Source organism: Doryrhamphus excisus, chromosome 14 (genome assembly GCF_030265055.1).
Source record: "Doryrhamphus excisus isolate RoL2022-K1 chromosome 14, RoL_Dexc_1.0, whole genome shotgun sequence".
Taxonomy (NCBI): Eukaryota; Metazoa; Chordata; class Actinopteri; order Syngnathiformes; family Syngnathidae; genus Doryrhamphus; species Doryrhamphus excisus.
The window spans coordinates 759,703-776,397 of record NC_080479.1 but is presented as its reverse complement, the minus strand read 5'-3'; the positions used below and the strand labels follow the sequence as shown (position 1 = coordinate 776,397).

At 42.7% G+C, this 16,695-nt stretch overlaps 1 protein-coding gene across 3 annotated transcripts; it reads left to right on the top strand.

Annotated features, from left to right (window-relative positions):
• Positions 1–77: 77 nt before the first annotated feature.
• LOC131102032 (upstream-binding protein 1-like) lies at positions 78–16,161 on the top strand. 3 transcript variants are annotated; one of them, XM_058047498.1, is made up of 16 exons: positions 78–319; positions 7,416–7,567; positions 8,546–8,622; positions 8,732–8,837; positions 8,925–9,031; positions 9,104–9,256; positions 9,339–9,449; positions 9,519–9,626; positions 10,815–10,921; positions 10,996–11,050; positions 11,132–11,222; positions 11,310–11,400; positions 13,077–13,195; positions 13,278–13,420; positions 14,458–14,509; positions 14,599–16,161. In XM_058047498.1, the coding sequence occupies exons 1-16, from the start codon at positions 168–170 to the stop codon at positions 14,634–14,636; spliced, it is 1,662 nt and encodes a 553-aa protein (XP_057903481.1). In that variant the 5' UTR covers positions 78–167; the 3' UTR covers positions 14,637–16,161. The 3 variants fall into 3 exon arrangements, with proteins under 3 accessions (XP_057903481.1, XP_057903480.1, XP_057903482.1); XM_058047497.1 differs by having other exon boundaries at positions 89–319; positions 11,129–11,222; positions 14,599–16,160; XM_058047499.1 differs by lacking the exon at positions 78–319 and adding an exon at positions 569–1,507 and having other exon boundaries at positions 11,129–11,222; positions 14,599–16,158.
• The last annotated feature ends 534 nt before the right edge of the window (positions 16,162–16,695 follow it).

Genomic DNA, 16,695 nt, shown 5'->3' with positions numbered 1-16,695 from the left:
CCCCCCCCCCCCCTCTCTCTCTGCCAAAATAGCATGGACCCGACTCCGCAGGGACACTTTGACAGTCCTCCCCGTCCAGGGTCCGCTTGCAGGGATAAATCATTGACCAGCTTGGACCGGAAGCCACGGAGTACCACCGGCACCCCCACCGATGCGGCCATGAGCTCATGTTTGGATCGGAGTACCGGCCCGGGTTGCGTGTACCTGCAGCGGGACTGAGGCCGCTGCCGTGGGACACAATGTTGTTTTGGCAGGCGTGCACGGAGAACTTTCGGACTCCGCTGGAGAGACACGACGACGGCGGTGGCAGTCACAGACGGTACTGAATATTTATTTTTTTTATTCTGTTTGTACTTCCTATGTTATTGGTGTAATTATATGAGTTTATTTGAACATTTGGGAGAGTTTTGTTGCGAAATAATAAGCTTGCTGCAAACTGTCAACTTCTGCTCACGTCGTTACAAGAGAGGCGGGGCAAGTATGACTGACGGAAGCAAAGGAGGCATTCGATTGGCTGATGGGCACAGAAAGCGCCTCGTGATTGGCCGCCCGTCCTCGGCAACCTAAGATAATGCAGGCTGGGTGGTGGGGGGGCAGGCGGTGGGAGCCATGTTGATGCTCGCTCTTGTGTCTCTCTGGACGCTTGGAGGACCGCGGCAAGCCGACGTGGTGGACCGGACAGCGCTATGAGAAGAGGGGGACGAGCCGGGGCGGTACCGGGAGCACTGGAGGGACGTCTGATCCGTTAGTAGGACCCCCCCCCCTCCCCCTCCAACACCCTTCCCCGGACATCATCATCATCACACAGCCAGGCAAAGGGAAGTTGATGCGAGTTAGCTTGGTAGCTAGGTAGCAACAGCTGTGCGGACGCTGCGTGGGATGCACCCCACGGAATAACCCCCACATTGTACCCATTTTCGGCTTGTTTTTAATCATTTAACATTGACGCGAACAACTCGAAAACGATTTAGGAGTGACAGGAAGTGTTCGAGTCCGGAGTAGTTACCCGTACATGGTTGTCCAAAGCTAGCTAGCTTGCTAGCCACCGTTAGCATGTGAGAGCCAGCTCCCCTGTTGGAGTCACGACCATCTTTTTTTTCTCGCCTTCACTGGAACACAAACTTCACGGTGGCGTTCGGACCAGTGCCGTGTTTCGGTGCTAATGTAGCCCCCCAGTGCGGATATGGAGATCCGTCCCGTCTGTGAGGAAAGCTACCGATTCTCCAGGCTCGCTTGCCCAAGCAGCGGCTAGCAAGCGGGCAGCCTAAGTTTCCTGGCGCGGCGTCTTGTCGGAGAAGGCTGCGGACTTCCTCACCCGGCCCGTCCTCCTCTTTCAAGCCAGCAAACTGGCGGCCCCCCAAGTGGAAACCGACGACAAGGAGCTGGGGCCCATGGCCTGGGTGCTCAAGATCGACGACGCTACCATCGAGTCCGGGCTGGTGCACGACTTCGATGCCAGCCTCTCCGGCATCGGGCAGGAGCTGGGGGCTGGAGCCTACAGCATGAGGTTAGACCTCCGGGGGGCCGTGTCGTGGGTGTGCGGGGGGCGGGTGGGGCGGCTTGGTGGCCTTGCAACCCCCCCAGTTGTGTTCTTTGTTTTGGGATTTGGGCTCGGCCCAATGTGCCATAATCTGACACTGCTTTCATTCTGCAACACATAAACAAGGCTTGGTGGGGGGGGGGGGGGGGTGACTTCATGGGAATGTACCCGCTGCTCGTTGAGAAGAGCAGTCCCTGCTTTTCATGTTAGTCTCAAAGTTTTTAGAAAAATGGACTCTAGAGTGGTCTGATTACTCCATAAAAATGTCCAAGTCGGAAATACTGATCCCCCCTGCTGTGCTAAGAAGTTACGCTGCCATCTAATGTACGGCGTAGGAATAGCAAGCTACGTTTATTATTATTATTTACTATTATGTGTGTTGTTTAGAAGCTTGGTAGCGCCAAATCTTTAATAAATAAAGAAATGAGTGTATGGTAGAACGTGATATTAGTAAATCATGGGAGTGTGTTGTAACATGAAACGTAATAAATCAAAGCCACCCTGCAACTAAAATGGGCTGCTCCATTCTGCACAAAAAAATGTAAATCACCATAATATTTTAGGTTATGCCGTTGGTAATTATCATATATTAATCGTATTTATTTAGGAATTGCTACATTGTTTTTATATACTCTATATCAGGAGTGGACAAATAATTTGACTTGTGGGCCGCATTGATTTAACAAAATTGTCCGGGGGGGGCCAGCACATCTATTTAACACGCACACTATTTTATGCTTGTTTTTCCTTGAATTATGTCTAATTTTTATCTGTAAAAGTGTTATTCTATCAGCTGTATGCTCTCATGTCCTTTTTTCAGGAGCACTTTAAACATCAGACAACTTCAAACTATGAAATTTCATTTTACCTTTTTTTTTTTTACTAAATAAGACATCCGACTTGGCAAGTCATGTTGTATGTTCAAAGTTGAAAATACTTAGAAAGCAACTGGCGGGCCGGATTCACACACTTGGTGGGCCGCATATGGCCCCCGGGCCGTAGTTTGCCCACCCCTGCTCTATATGATTGTAGCAGAAGTGAAATTATGGTGAGTCTTTTATTATTATTATTATTATTATTACACAAACATACATCTAGCTAGCTTTTTTCCCCCTCATTAATAAATAAATAAATAAATCCAGGTTAACAGGAAGTGAAAAACACGAGACAGGAAACCGTGCACAACACAAACACATCTGTGCAGATCAAAACAACTGACGAAGTAAAGAAAATGACGAGGTCATTTTTTACTACATGTAGTAGATCTTAGTTTCTGATTTGTTACAGGGATAAAAAAAAAAAAATTAAAAATCAGTAATTTTCCAAGGATAAAGCCAAAATATTGAATGGAATGTGATAATTTCATTATTTAAATTTTTTTAGTAACATAAAGTTGAAATATTAGACTTTAAGTTCTAATATGGGAAACAAAACAATGAATGTAATTTTGAGAGAAATGGGGGGGTACAGTATTACGGAATAGTCATAATATACTTTTTTTTGTTTTTGTCCCTTTTTGTATAGAGCAGCTACACAGAAATAGTTATAGATCTTCCAGAATCTGCACCTATTCATTTCTTTGGATCTTGTGTTTCCCGCCAAAATGGTCTGTTTTAATGTATGGTACGTAAAGTATATACTACATATGCAGTATGTCAATATACATGGTACATAAAGTATATACTACATATGCAGTATGTCAATATACATGGTACATAAAGTAGATACTACATATGCAGTATGTCAATATCAGTGGCACATAAAGTAGATACTACATATGCAGTATGTCAATATACATGGTACATAAAGTAGATACTACATATGCAGTATGTCAATATACATGGTACATAAAGTAGATACTACATATGCAGTATGTCAATATACATGGTACATTAAGTAGATACTACATATGCAGTATGTCAATATCAATGGTACGTAAAGTATATACTACATATGCAGTATGTCAATATCAATGGTACGTAAAGTATATACTACATATGCAGTATGTCAATATACATGGTACATAAAGTAGATACTACATATGCAGTATGTCAATATACATGGTACATAAAGTAGATACTACATATGCAGTATGTCAATATACATGGTACATAAAGTAGATACTACATATGCAGTATGCCAATATACATGGTACATAAAGTAGATACTACATATGCAGTATGCCAATATACATGGTACATAAAGTAGATACTACATATGCAGTATGCCAATATACATGGTACATAAAGTAGATACTACATATGCAGTACGTCAATATCAATGGTACATAAAGTAGATACTACATATGCAGTATGTCAATATACATGGTACATAAAGTAGATACTACATATGCAGTATGTCAATATCCATGGTACATAAAGTAGATACTACATATGCAGTATGTCAATATCCATGGTACATAAAGTAGATACTACATATGCAGTATGTCAATATCCATGGTACGTAAAGTATATACTACATATGCAGTATGTCAATATCAATGGTACATAAAGTAGATACTACATATGCAGTATGTCAATATACATGGTACATAAAGTAGATACTACATATGCAGTATGTCAATATCAATGGTACGTAAAGTATATACTACATATGCAGTATGTCAATATACATGGTACATAAAATATATACTACATATGCAGTATGTCAATATCAATGGTACATAAAGTAGATACTACATATGCAGTATGTCTATATCAATGGTACATAAAGTAGATACTACATATGCAGTATGTCTATATCAATGGTACATAAAGTAGATACTACATCTGCAGTATGTCAATATACATGGTACATAAAGTAGATACTACATATGCAGTATGTCAATATACATGGTACATAAAGTAGATACTACATATGCAGTATGTCAATATCAATGGTACGTAAAGTAGATACTACATATGCAGTATGTCAATATCAATGGTACGTAAAGTAGATACTACATATGCAGTATGTCAATATCAATGGTACATAAAGTAGATACTACATATGCAGTATGTCAATATACATGGTACATAAAGTAGATACTACATATGCAGTATGTCAATATACATGGTACATAAAGTAGATACTACATATGCAGTATGTCAATATACATGGTACATAAAGTAGATACTACATATGCAGTATGTCAATATACATGGTACATAAAGTAGATACTACATATGCAGTATGTCAATATCCATGGTACATAAAGTAGATACTACATATGCAGTATGTCAATATGCATGGTACATTAAGTAGATACTACATATGCAGTATGTCAATATGCATGGTACGTAAAGTAGATACTACATATGCAGTATGTCAATATACATGGTACGTAAAGTAGATACTACATATGCAGTATGTCAATATCAATGGTACATAAAGTATATACTACATATGCAGTATGTCAATATACATGGTACATAAAGTATATACTACATATGCAGTATGTCAATATCAGTGGCACATAAAGTATATACTACATATGCAGTATGTCAATATCAGTGGCACATAAAGTAGATACTACATATGCAGTATGTCAATATACATGGTACATAAAGTAGATACTACATATGCAGTATGTCAATATACATGGTACATAAAGTAGATACTACATATGCAGTATGTCAATATACATGGTACATAAAGTAGATACTACATATGCAGTATGTCAATATACATGGTACATAAAGTAGATACTACATATGCAGTATGTCAATATACATGGTACATAAAGTAGATACTACATATGCAGTATGTCAATATACATGGTACATAAAGTAGATACTACATATGCAGTATGTCAATATACATGGTACATAAAGTAGATACTACATATGCAGTATGTCAATATACATGGTACATAAAGTAGATACTACATATGCAGTATGTCAATATACATGGTACATAAAGTAGATACTACATATGCAGTATGTCAATATACATGGTACATAAAGTAGATACTACATATGCAGTATGTCAATATACATGGTACATAAAGTAGATACTACATATGCAGTATGTCAATATACATGGTACATAAAGTAGATACTACATATGCAGTATGTCAATATACATGGTACATAAAGTAGATACTACATCTGCAGTATGTCAATATACATGGTACATAAAGTAGATACTACATATGCAGTATGCCAATATACATGGTACATAAAGTAGATACTACATATGCAGTATGTCAATATACATGGTACATAAAGTAGATACTACATATGCAGTATGTCAATATCAATGGTACATAAAGTAGATACTACATATGCAGTATGTCAATATACATGGTACGTAAAGTAGATACTACATATGCAGTACGTCAATATACATGGTACATAAAGTAGATACTACATATGCAGTATGTCAATATACATGGTACATAAAGTAGATACTACATATGCAGTATGTCAATATACATGGTACATAAAGTGACGAGTTGATGGTGGTAGTTGGTGATGGTGTTTTTGCTTTTATTTTCACTTCCTGGTTCCTGCGTTTATTCCTCGTATTCGATGCCGGAAGGCCGCCATGATTGGATGCGTTGAGGCAAAGGCCCGGGCGCCCCGATGAGGCGTCTTCGTGACTTGTGTTGACGCATGCACGTGTTCTTATCATATGGCCGCCCCCCACTCCGGCCCCTCGCTTGCATCTGCCTGCTTGCAACCTTTATCAGTGTATTTGTACGCACGCCAACCCGGTGTCAAGGGGTCGCCTCACGCCTGACGGGGGGGGGGGGGTCTACGGTCTGAGTCTGTCAGGAACAGAATGTCTCGGTCCCCTTTGACCGTCGTCCTCTTGTATTTCAGGAAGCCGTTGCGGTTTTCCAAGGAAGCCCGACTAAACCGAGCTATGCCCCCCCCCCCCACCCCACCCCACCCCAATGAGACACCAGCTAAATCATCTTGACTGTGACAATTTTTAATTTAATAGCATGCTAACTTTGCTAGCCCTGGGAACCTCACTCCATTGAAATTGTAGAAATATGAAGTACTATATGTACTATGTATGTACTATATGTATATAAATGCCGTCAAATTCAAACAAGGCACTGCTGTGATGTTGTGTAGTATTCTGTACTGGTCGCCAGGTGTCAGTAATATTACTGTACTCTTAGCTGAGACACACAAGCACCAGACTTTTATTGCGGGTGACATCACAACAGACGCCGTAATCCCGAACACACCAATCTTGCGAATGCGTTTGGCCACCCCTGCGCTAGCTATAGCAACCGAGTGGCTACGTCGGCAACACCTCCCCGCATCGTCGTCTTTCCGCGTACAGCAGGTGGTCGCTTTATTTGCCGCCCTTTTCCCGGTTTCCCTCCCTCGTCGCCAGTAAGGATTTTCTCCGGAACAGGATCGGTGAATGTTGGGGGTTACGCAATCCAGCTAACCTCCCAAACTGATAAGGGAACAGTGAACCCTTTGACACTCCTGCGGTGTTTTGTGTCGGGGTGAGCTGAGGACGGCTCGTCTGCACTGGCTGCCAAGTGTGTGTTTGTGTGTGTGTGTGTGTGTGTGTGTTCATGCTATCTCTGCAGGCTTTTGTTCATTTATCCCACTGTGGGCTCATGCATATATAATGCCCGACAGGGAAGCGTGCGAGGATGGATTGCCAGCCTTTGTCGCTCGCGTCTCCTAAAAATGGCGGTATCCGTTTTTTTTTTTTACATGTGGTCCTACTTCCTGTAAGAATCAGCAACTGGATGTGTCGGTCATGAACTTTCCATCATTGGATCATCTCCATCTTTTTATTTGTGGCCGAGGTGTGAGCGCACGCTACTTCCTCATCGTATCCTCTCTCTCTCTCTCTCTCTCTCTCTCTCTCTCTCTCTCTCTATCTCTCTCGCTCGCAGCGATGTGCTCGCCCTGCCCATCTTCAAGCAGGAGGACTCCAGCCTCCCCCCAGAAAACGAGACCAAAAACCCCCCATTCCAGTACGTGCTGTGCACCGCCACCTCGCCGGCCGTCAAGTTGCACGACGAGACGCTGACATACCTCAACCAAGGTGAGCGCCGCCCTCGCCTGTGAAAGCATCAATTACCCCTAATTACCCCTGTAATTAGAAAATGATGATTTTATTTATCTTTATCTTATTTTTCTTTTTAATTAAAAAAAAATGTTTTCTTTTTAATATTTATTTGGCTTGGTTTATACATTTTTTAATTGAATGAATAATTTAAATAAATTTGTCATCCATTCTATTTATTCATTTTTTACTTTAATTTCTTTTAATAATAGAATAAACTGTTAGACAGGTTTTACATTTCTATTTTATTCATTTGACCATTTTTGGTTTTATTATTTAACATGAATTTTTTTCTTTTAAATATTTATTTCTGTTTTTTAATATATTTTTTGATAGATTTTTATAATTACAATTTTAATTTTTTATTTTAACATTTCTTTAATATTTTTAGATTTTTGTAGAAATAACATTGTTTATTATTTTTTGATTTGTATTTTAACAATGTAATCTTTGTTTTGTTTTAATCAGAAAAAAATGTCACTTGAGTTCTCCATTCATAGTTATTCCACTTTTATTTGGTTTATTTGAGTTTTGTTTTTTTTTTTAAATAATTTTTATTTTTTATAATTTATCAGAAAAATGAATGTTCATCGCTTATTTGGATTGTTTTTAAATGTATATTGATTAATTTTAACGTTTATTTGGCTTGGTTTGTTTCATTTATTTATTTTGAGCATGTGTATAATAGAATTTAATGTAATATTTTTTATAATGTACTGATTTATTTAATTTTAAAAACACATTTTTTTAAACAAATTTCTTTTGTAATGTTTGTCCGTTGGGAGAACAACAGGAAGAGGTTTGGCTCAGCTGTACACAAACAAAGCAGCACAGACATATGTGTAATATAATGTAATATAATGTCAAATAATGTAATGTATAATAAATGAATAAATAGCGTCTCTCTGGTGGAGGTACGACGTCGTTTTGACGCTGTGCTGCTTCCTGTCGTCCCAGGCCAGTCTTACGAGGTACGCATGTTGGACAACAGGAAGCCTGGCGAGTTGCCGGAGCTCAACAACAAGATGGTGAAGGTGGGGGGTCACCACTTGACACGCGACAATCACGGCGTCCCACTGGGACAAAGTACATGACCAGTACGTACGTGTGTGTGTGTGTGTGTGTGTGTGTGTGTGTGTGTAGAGCATCGTGCGAGTGGTGTTTCACGACCGGCGGCTGCAGTACACGGAGCACCAGCAGCTGGAAGGCTGGAAGTGGAATCGTCCCGGCGACCGTCTACTTGATATCGGTAATGGCGGACGACCATTATTCCGCTAAAGCCTTTTGAGTGTACCGATGTGTGTGTACCGATGTGTGTACCGATGTGTGTGTGCAGATATTCCCATGTCGGTGGGCATCGTGGAGCCCAAGACCCACCCCTCCCAGCTGAACGCCGCCGAGTTCCTGTGGGACTTGAACAAAAGAGCGTCTGTCTTTGTGCAGGTAGCGCACCCGTCGTCCGCTCACCACATCAAACACACCCCCGCCGACCCCCCCCCCCCACTCCCTCCGCAGGTGCACTGCATCAGCACAGAGTTCACGCCCAGGAAGCACGGCGGCGAGAAGGGCGTCCCCTTCAGGATCCAGATTGACACGTTCGCTCAGGGAGACGGCGGCGAATACGCCGAGCACCTGCACTCGGCCTCCTGCCAAATTAAAGTCTTCAAGGTACGCCGTCGCCCTCTTGTGGCCTTTTCACGACACAGGCGGTCGTCATGTCTTTCCCTCTCCTGTCCCCCCCCCTCCCCAGCCAAAGGGGGCGGACCGCAAGCAGAAGACGGACAGGGAGAAGATGGAGAAAAGAACCCCTCAAGAGAAGGAGAAGTACCAGCCTTCCTACGACACCACTATCCTGTCTGAGGTCGGTCCCGGCGACGCCAGCTTGTCTTTTAGCCCCCGCCTAAACTTTTCTGTGTGTGTGCGTTTACAGACCAGACTTGAGCCCATCATCGAGGAAGGGGGCGACCACGAGCTGAAGAAGTCCAGCAAGCGGACACTTCCTGCTGACTGTGGAGACTCCCTGGCCAAGAGAGGCAGCGTAAGCTAGCAAATCAAGACTCTGTTGGGCTAGTTGAGGCGAGGGGGGCGGGGGTACACCCTGGACTGGTGGCCAGCCAATCACAGGGCACATATTAGACCATTCACACCCACATTCATACCTGTGGCCAATTAGGAAACCGGACACAGAAAACTCCACACTGAGATGGCCAGACTGTGGAATCGAACCGAGTCAATTTCTGCTGTTGACCCCCCCTCCCCCCATATTTTCCAATATTTAACTTTATCATTCATTCATTTTCTACCGCTATTTCCTCACAAGGGTCGCGGGGGGTGCTGGAGCCTATCCCAGCTGTCTTCGGGCGAGAGGCAGGGTACACCCTGGACTGGTGGCCAGCCAATCACAGGGCACATATAGACAAACAACCATTCACACTCACATTCATACCTATGGACAATTTGGAGTGGCTAATTAACCTAGCATGTTTTTGGAATGTGGGAGGAAACCGGAGTTCCCGGAGAAAACCCACGCATGCACGGGGAGAACATGCAAACTTCACACAGAGATGGCCGAGGGTGGAATCGAACCCTGGTCTCCTAGCTGTGAGGTCTGCGCGCTAACCACTCGACCGCTGTGCAGCCCAAACCAAAACATTCATTCATTCATTTTCTACCGCTTTTTCCTCATGAGGGTCGCGGGGGGTGCTGGAGCCTGCCCCAGCTGTCTTCGGGCGAGAGGCGGGGTACACCCTGGACTGGTGGCCAGCCAATCACAGGGCACATATAGACAAACAACCATTCACACTCACATTCATACCTATGGACAATTTGGAGTGGCTAATTAACCTAGCATGTTTTTGGAATGTGGGAGGAAACCGGAGTACCCGGAGAAAACCCACGCAAACTCCACACAGAGATGGCCGAGGGTGGGATTGAACCCTGGTCTCCAAGCTGTGAGGTCTGTGTGCGCTAACCACTCATCCACCGTGCAGCCCAAACCAAAACATAACATGTAAAATTTCAACTGCTACCATTTTTTTTGGCATTTTTACAGTTTTTTTTTTTTTCCATAAGTTTTCCCGTTATTTTTCCAAAGTGCGGCGGGCCCCGCCCTCTTAGATAGAGACTGACTGTAAGTATTTGCTTATGTAGGCCTGGCGACTATAGGAAGATTTGGTGAAGTGTGTTGCAGTGTTTTTATTCTGACCTGATTGGCCCCCCCCACCAGTGCTCCCCCTGGCCGGACAACGCCTACGTCAGCCCCAACCAGGCAGCTACGCCCTCCTTCACCTCCACCCCCCTGTCCACCTACACCACCTCATCGCTACCCGACAGGTAACCTGGCAACCACACAAGCAGCGCCGGCGTTGAATCATTTCCTCTTAAACTCATCAATGTCGTTCCGGCAGCGACTCGTCCTCGCCCAATCACCAGGCAGAACCTGGCGGCCACGGCAGCACAGAGGTAGGTCCAGCGTAGAAGAAGAAGAAGAAGAAGAAAGTGTGTGCGTGCTCGGGCGTTGACGCCGTGTCTCCCTCGCAGCAGTTGAGTCCCGCCGCGTCCATTCAGGACACGCAAAAGTGGCTGCTGAAAAACCGATTCAACTCCTACGCTCGACTCTTCTCCCACTTCTCAGGTGACGCACACGCTCCGTCCACAAGCAGCGACGCGGCCCGACGGGAACGTATGACGTATGACGCCACTTCTTTCCCTCCTTGCGCAGGTTCTGATTTGCTGAAGTTAACCCGGGACGACCTGGTCCAGATTTGTGGTCCGCCGGACGGGATCCGACTCTTCAATGCACTCAAATCAAAGTGTGTGGCTCTTTGTGGTGTCCGTCCAGCCGCCCGTATGCGGCGCCATGTTTACTGGCCCCTCAGCACAGCCGGAAATTAGCATTTAACATGAAAAACATCATATTTCGGGAGTAAAGTCAAACTATTAAGACAAAATTCAATTATTATTAAATTATAACAAATTAAAGGAATAATTTATTATATTAATAAATTAAAAATATTATTATTAATAATTATTATTAATTATTATTATTAATAATTATTAATAATAATTATTTTTATTATTAATTATTATTATTATTAATTATTATTATTAATAATAATTATTATTAATTATTCTTTTTATTATTTATTATTATTATTTATTATTATTATTATTAATTATTATTATTTATTATTATTAATTATTATTATTTATTATTAATTATTATTATTATTGATTATTAATTTTTATTATTATTAAACTATAATATTACCAATAATATCATTTTAGTAGCATAAAGTTGAAAATACATTTTCATTTTATTCATCCATCCATTTTGCCGCTTATTCTACTAGGGTCATGCTGGAGCCTATCCCAGCTGACTTGGTGCACCCCGGAATGGTGGCCAGCCAATCACAGGGCACATATAGACAAACAACCATTCACACTCACATTCATACCTATGGACAATTTCGATTGGCCAATTAGCCGAGCATGTTTTTGGATTTGATTGGCTGGCCACCAGTCCAGGGTGTACCCCGCCCCTCGCCCAAAGACAGCTGGGATAGGCTCCAGCATACCCCGTGACACTAGTGAGGATAAGCAGCATAGAAAAATGGTGCTTAATCATTATGGGAATAAAGTCATAATTACGAGAATAAAAATATGTAAGAAGAAATAAATGGGGGAGTAACGCTGTAATTAAAAAAATATTAAAATATAAAAAATGTATATAAAAATATTTTCATTTTTTTTAAGATGCTGTTTTACAAGAATAATCAAACAAATATGATTAGAGTAATATTTTTATGAAAAGTAGGTTGGGGAAAAAGTTCCAACATGAAAACAAAGTCAAAATATTATGGCAATACAGTCATAATTATGAGAACAAAATTTACATATAATTGTAATTTTTTTTTTAATAAAAACATCAGAAATTGGGTGGGGGGGAGCTGTCATTTTGAGAATAAAACCTAAAATAATTATTATTTTAGTGGCATATGTATGGAGTATGTAATTTTCCTAAGTCTTAATATTATGAGAAGCAAACTAAAAACATATTTTGGGGGGTAAATTATGTTGACAAAGTTATAAAATTATGATAATAAAATGAAAATATTACAGGAATAAAATCCCAATATTGCATGAGAATAATCTGGCAATTTTGTCATTTTATTAGCACGGAGTACAAATATTAAGTTGTACTAGAAACAAAACAAAGTAGTAGTTTTTGGAAAATTGAGGAAAAAGTTAGAAATGATGGGAATAAAATAAATGTCAAAAGTTGAAATATTTAGAAAATGTAGCAGAAATGGAGAAAGAATGAAATTAATATTTTTCTGTTATGGATGACAAAGCTGATAGGCGTCATTTTAAATATGGCGTATACAATAACCAAAATGGCCTCCCTTTATTGTTCACCGTGTGGCCCCCGCTGCCAAGGTTTGGATGCTCCTCGGATGCCAGCACGTCTCTGTGCTCATGTGTGCAGATCCGTGCGTCCCAGGTTGACGTTGTACGTTTGTCAGGAGTCGCCTCAGGACAGCCCCCTGCTGGAGAGACACGCCGCCAACGAAAACGGGGAGCAGGGCGCCTCGCCCAGTTTACACGGTGAGGGGAAGCGTCTTTGCCGCCGCCTCCGATCTCTCAAAAGACGCAAGCGCCAACTCTCCCTTTCTCGCTCACTACGCAGTCTACCACGCGCTCTACCTGGAGGAGCTGACGGCCGCCGAATTGATCCGTAAGATGGCGAGCGTGTGCAGCCTCCCGCTGGGGAACATCAACCAGGTGTACAGACAAGGTCCCACGGGGATACACATCCTGCTTAGCGACCAGGTAAGCCCCTCCCGATTCACCCGCGACAAACACGAAGCCACTCTGCTGACACCTAGTGGTCATGTCCTGGACTGGAGGCCCTCATGGTGGACATAGAAACTACCTCACTATTAAAAATATGAAATAACCCTTCACGATGGTTCGATTCCACTCTCGGCCATCGCCGTGTGGCGTTTGCATGTTCTCCCCGCGCATGCGCCCGTGGGTTTTCGCCGGGTACTCCGGTTTCCTCCCACATTCCAAAAACATGCTAGGTTAATTAGCCACTCCAAATTGTCCATAGGTATGAATGTGAGTGTGAATGGTTGTTTGTCTATATGTGCCCTGTGATTGGCTGACCACCAGTCCAGGATGTACCCCGCCTCTCGTCCCAAAACAGCTGGGATAGGCTCCAGCACCCCTCGTGAACCTCGTGAGGATAAGCGGCATAGAAAATGAATGAATGAATGAATTTGTCTTTTTATGAGAATAAACTCATAATATTATGACAAGGAAAAATAAGTTAAAATATTCATGAAAAATATGTTTTGTAGTCATAATATTCTAAAGAAAAAATCAAATTGTCATTTTTGTCAAATTTAGAAAATTTGGTTGCGTGTATTTTTTTTAATTTCAGATACTATTTATTAACAGGCTTCTTTTAGAGTTGGGACACCACGGAAAGATTCCAGTCAGATCTCGGACACTTTATAATAATAATAATAATAATAATAATAACACTTTGTACTCGAGTAGGATCAAAACTAGCAAACCGCTGTCAGTGCTGCTCCCAGCTTTTTCTAAAATGGTGCATTCAGGTGCATCACGTAACCCCTGGGGACACAATTAGGACAATAGCGTATCTATTCATCAGTGGCAAACCATGCTAGCTATTACTACATCACTATGACACGGACCAACGTTAGAGCTTTGGAGTGGTGGCGAGCTAGCAGGCTAATGCTAACCGGAGCGTTGCATCGCCGTACGACCGCGTGTACCTGGTGCGAAACGGCAAGTCCCGTGTCCTTGACTCTTCCCCTCTCCTCCACGCGCCGCAGATGGTTTACAACTTGACCGACGAGAGCTGCTTCGTCATCGGCACCGTCAAAGGTGAGGCCGACGCTTCTGTCGTCGCACCGAAGCGACGCGACCCCCCCCCGCCCGCTCATTTCGCCCGTTTCCTGTCCTCTCCTCCACAGACGAGCACGGCGAAGGACTCCATCTCATCCTGAAGTAGGCGAGGACAAACGACGACGCCATCGACCCCGCCCGCGTCCCTCTCTTCGGCCGCTCTTTCCTCCAGCCCCTCCCGCCCTGCTCTCCCTCTGGATTGGTTGACGGACAGCGAGGAGGCGTGTAAATGTTAGAATCTGACATGCAGGGGGGGTGTCCACTGTTTCATATTGAAAACACTAACAGAAAGACGAGGGGGTGCAAGGGGAGGTTTTTTTTTTTTTTTCTTTTTAAGCGTGGGGTTGTTCAAAAAGCGGCGTGAGGGCCAGTATTCGATGACCTTGTGTTGCTCGCCATATATGAAAGGGGCGGCGGGGGGGGGGTTGGCTTAATAATGACAATGATAATAATAATAATAATTATTGACCAGCTCTTCTCACAAACATCCATATTTCCTGGATTTAGCGTCCCGCTATCCGCCTGTTACTGTTGACGTCTTTGCTTCTTTCCGGCGCCGTGTGAGCCTTTCACTCGCTGTCACACCGAAAGCAGAAGACATCTAGGACAGCGCCGCCGCCACCACCGCCACCGCCCTCCGAGCTTTGCTACTTCGAGGACAGCCGTCCTAATGAACGTGGACCAAACGGCGTCTCATCCTACGGACTTGGGAATCATGGCAGCTTCACATTCATCCATCCATTCATTCATCCATCCGTCTGTCGGACTCTGGTGTTTTTTCATTATGTAGCTGAGCAAGGTCACATGATTAGCTTCACACACACACACACACACACACACACCTGTGTAGGTTTAGTCAACCCCTCCTAAACGTGCTGTCTGCCTCTTAAGTGTCAAGGTGTGAATGTGCATGTGTGTTCTTTGTTTGTTTTGTTTTTGCAAAGACTTGATTGATGCTAATAGATTTGTTAGCTTGTTGTAGAGTCAAGCATGTGTGGCAAGTGTTGGTTGGTTGGTTGGTTGGTTGGGGGGGGGGGGTATGGTAACACCATAATCTATGGAGATGAGACCAAGCCTGCACTGATTTAAAAAAAAAAAAAAACAATAAAAATCCAACCTCCATGTAGTCGGTCGTCCTACAGCCGCACAACAGAACCCAGACCCCCACCCCCCCTTTCCAAAACGGACCCCCAGACACAGAGTGAGCGTATGGGCAAAACTAGTCAGCTTCACTGTGTGCGAATGAGAGGGTAACCACTCTTGGCGTCCAGACGAACGAGAGGGTAACCACTCTTGGTGTCCAGACGAATGAGAGGGTAACCACTCTTGGTGTCCAGACGAATGAGAGGGTAACCACTCTTGGTGTCCAGACGATTGAGAGGGTAACCACTCTTGGTGTCCAGACGAATGAGAGGGTAACCACTCTTGGTGTCCAGACGATTGAGAGGGTAACCACTCTTGGTGTCCAGACGAATGAGAGGGTAACCACTCTTGGTGTCCAGACGAACGAGAGGGTAACCACTCTTGGTGTCCAACCAAACGTCAGTGATTCTGCCTGCGGTGTTGCTGCACGTGCACACCCAACACGTGCTGGGAATAAATGATTTCATAACTTTGCCTGACGTCACAGAGCATTCTTTATTCTTTTATAATATTTATTATTATTTTTATTATTTATTCTTGTACAGTGTAAACAGTAAATTGCAAATATAAGTCGTTCATTGAATGACTGAGGAAAAACATCATTCTTTTAAGTTTAGCTGTGTTTCATTGCTAAGATTTTACTGGAAATACATTTCCTTGTTTGATACGTTGGGGGAATTACCCAGGAATTTTACTTTTTTTTTTATAAATAACGTAATTTGTGGGGAAACGAGTCGGGAATAGAATAATTTTTTAAAATGACAGTCATATTTAGATAAAAGCATAAAGTTGAAATAGTGAAGAATAAAATTAGAAATGTCCGATTTTAGCTTTTTTGCCGATAAACATTTCCTTGTTTGATACGTTGGGGGAATTACCCAGGAATTTTACTTTTTTTTAAAATAAATAACGTAATTTGTGGGGTAACGAGTCAGGAATAGAATAATTTTAAACATGACAAAATAATATTTAGATAAAAGTAGCATAAAGTTGAAATTGTGACGGATAAAATTAGGAATATC

What these genes read in the sequence shown, in the direction of transcription:
- LOC131102032 (XM_058047497.1), top strand. Translation starts at nt 168, where the DNA reads ATGTTTGGATCGGAGTACCGGCCCGGGTTGCGTGTACCTGCAGCGGGA. An exon ending in ACTCTTCTCCCACTTCTCAG is followed by an intron (nt 11,223 to 11,309) that starts GTGACGCACACG and finishes CTCCTTGCGCAG; the next exon opens with GTTCTGATTTGCTGAAGTTA. An exon ending in CGCCTCGCCCAGTTTACACG is followed by an intron (nt 13,196 to 13,277) that starts GTGAGGGGAAGC and finishes CTCACTACGCAG; the next exon opens with TCTACCACGCGCTCTACCTG.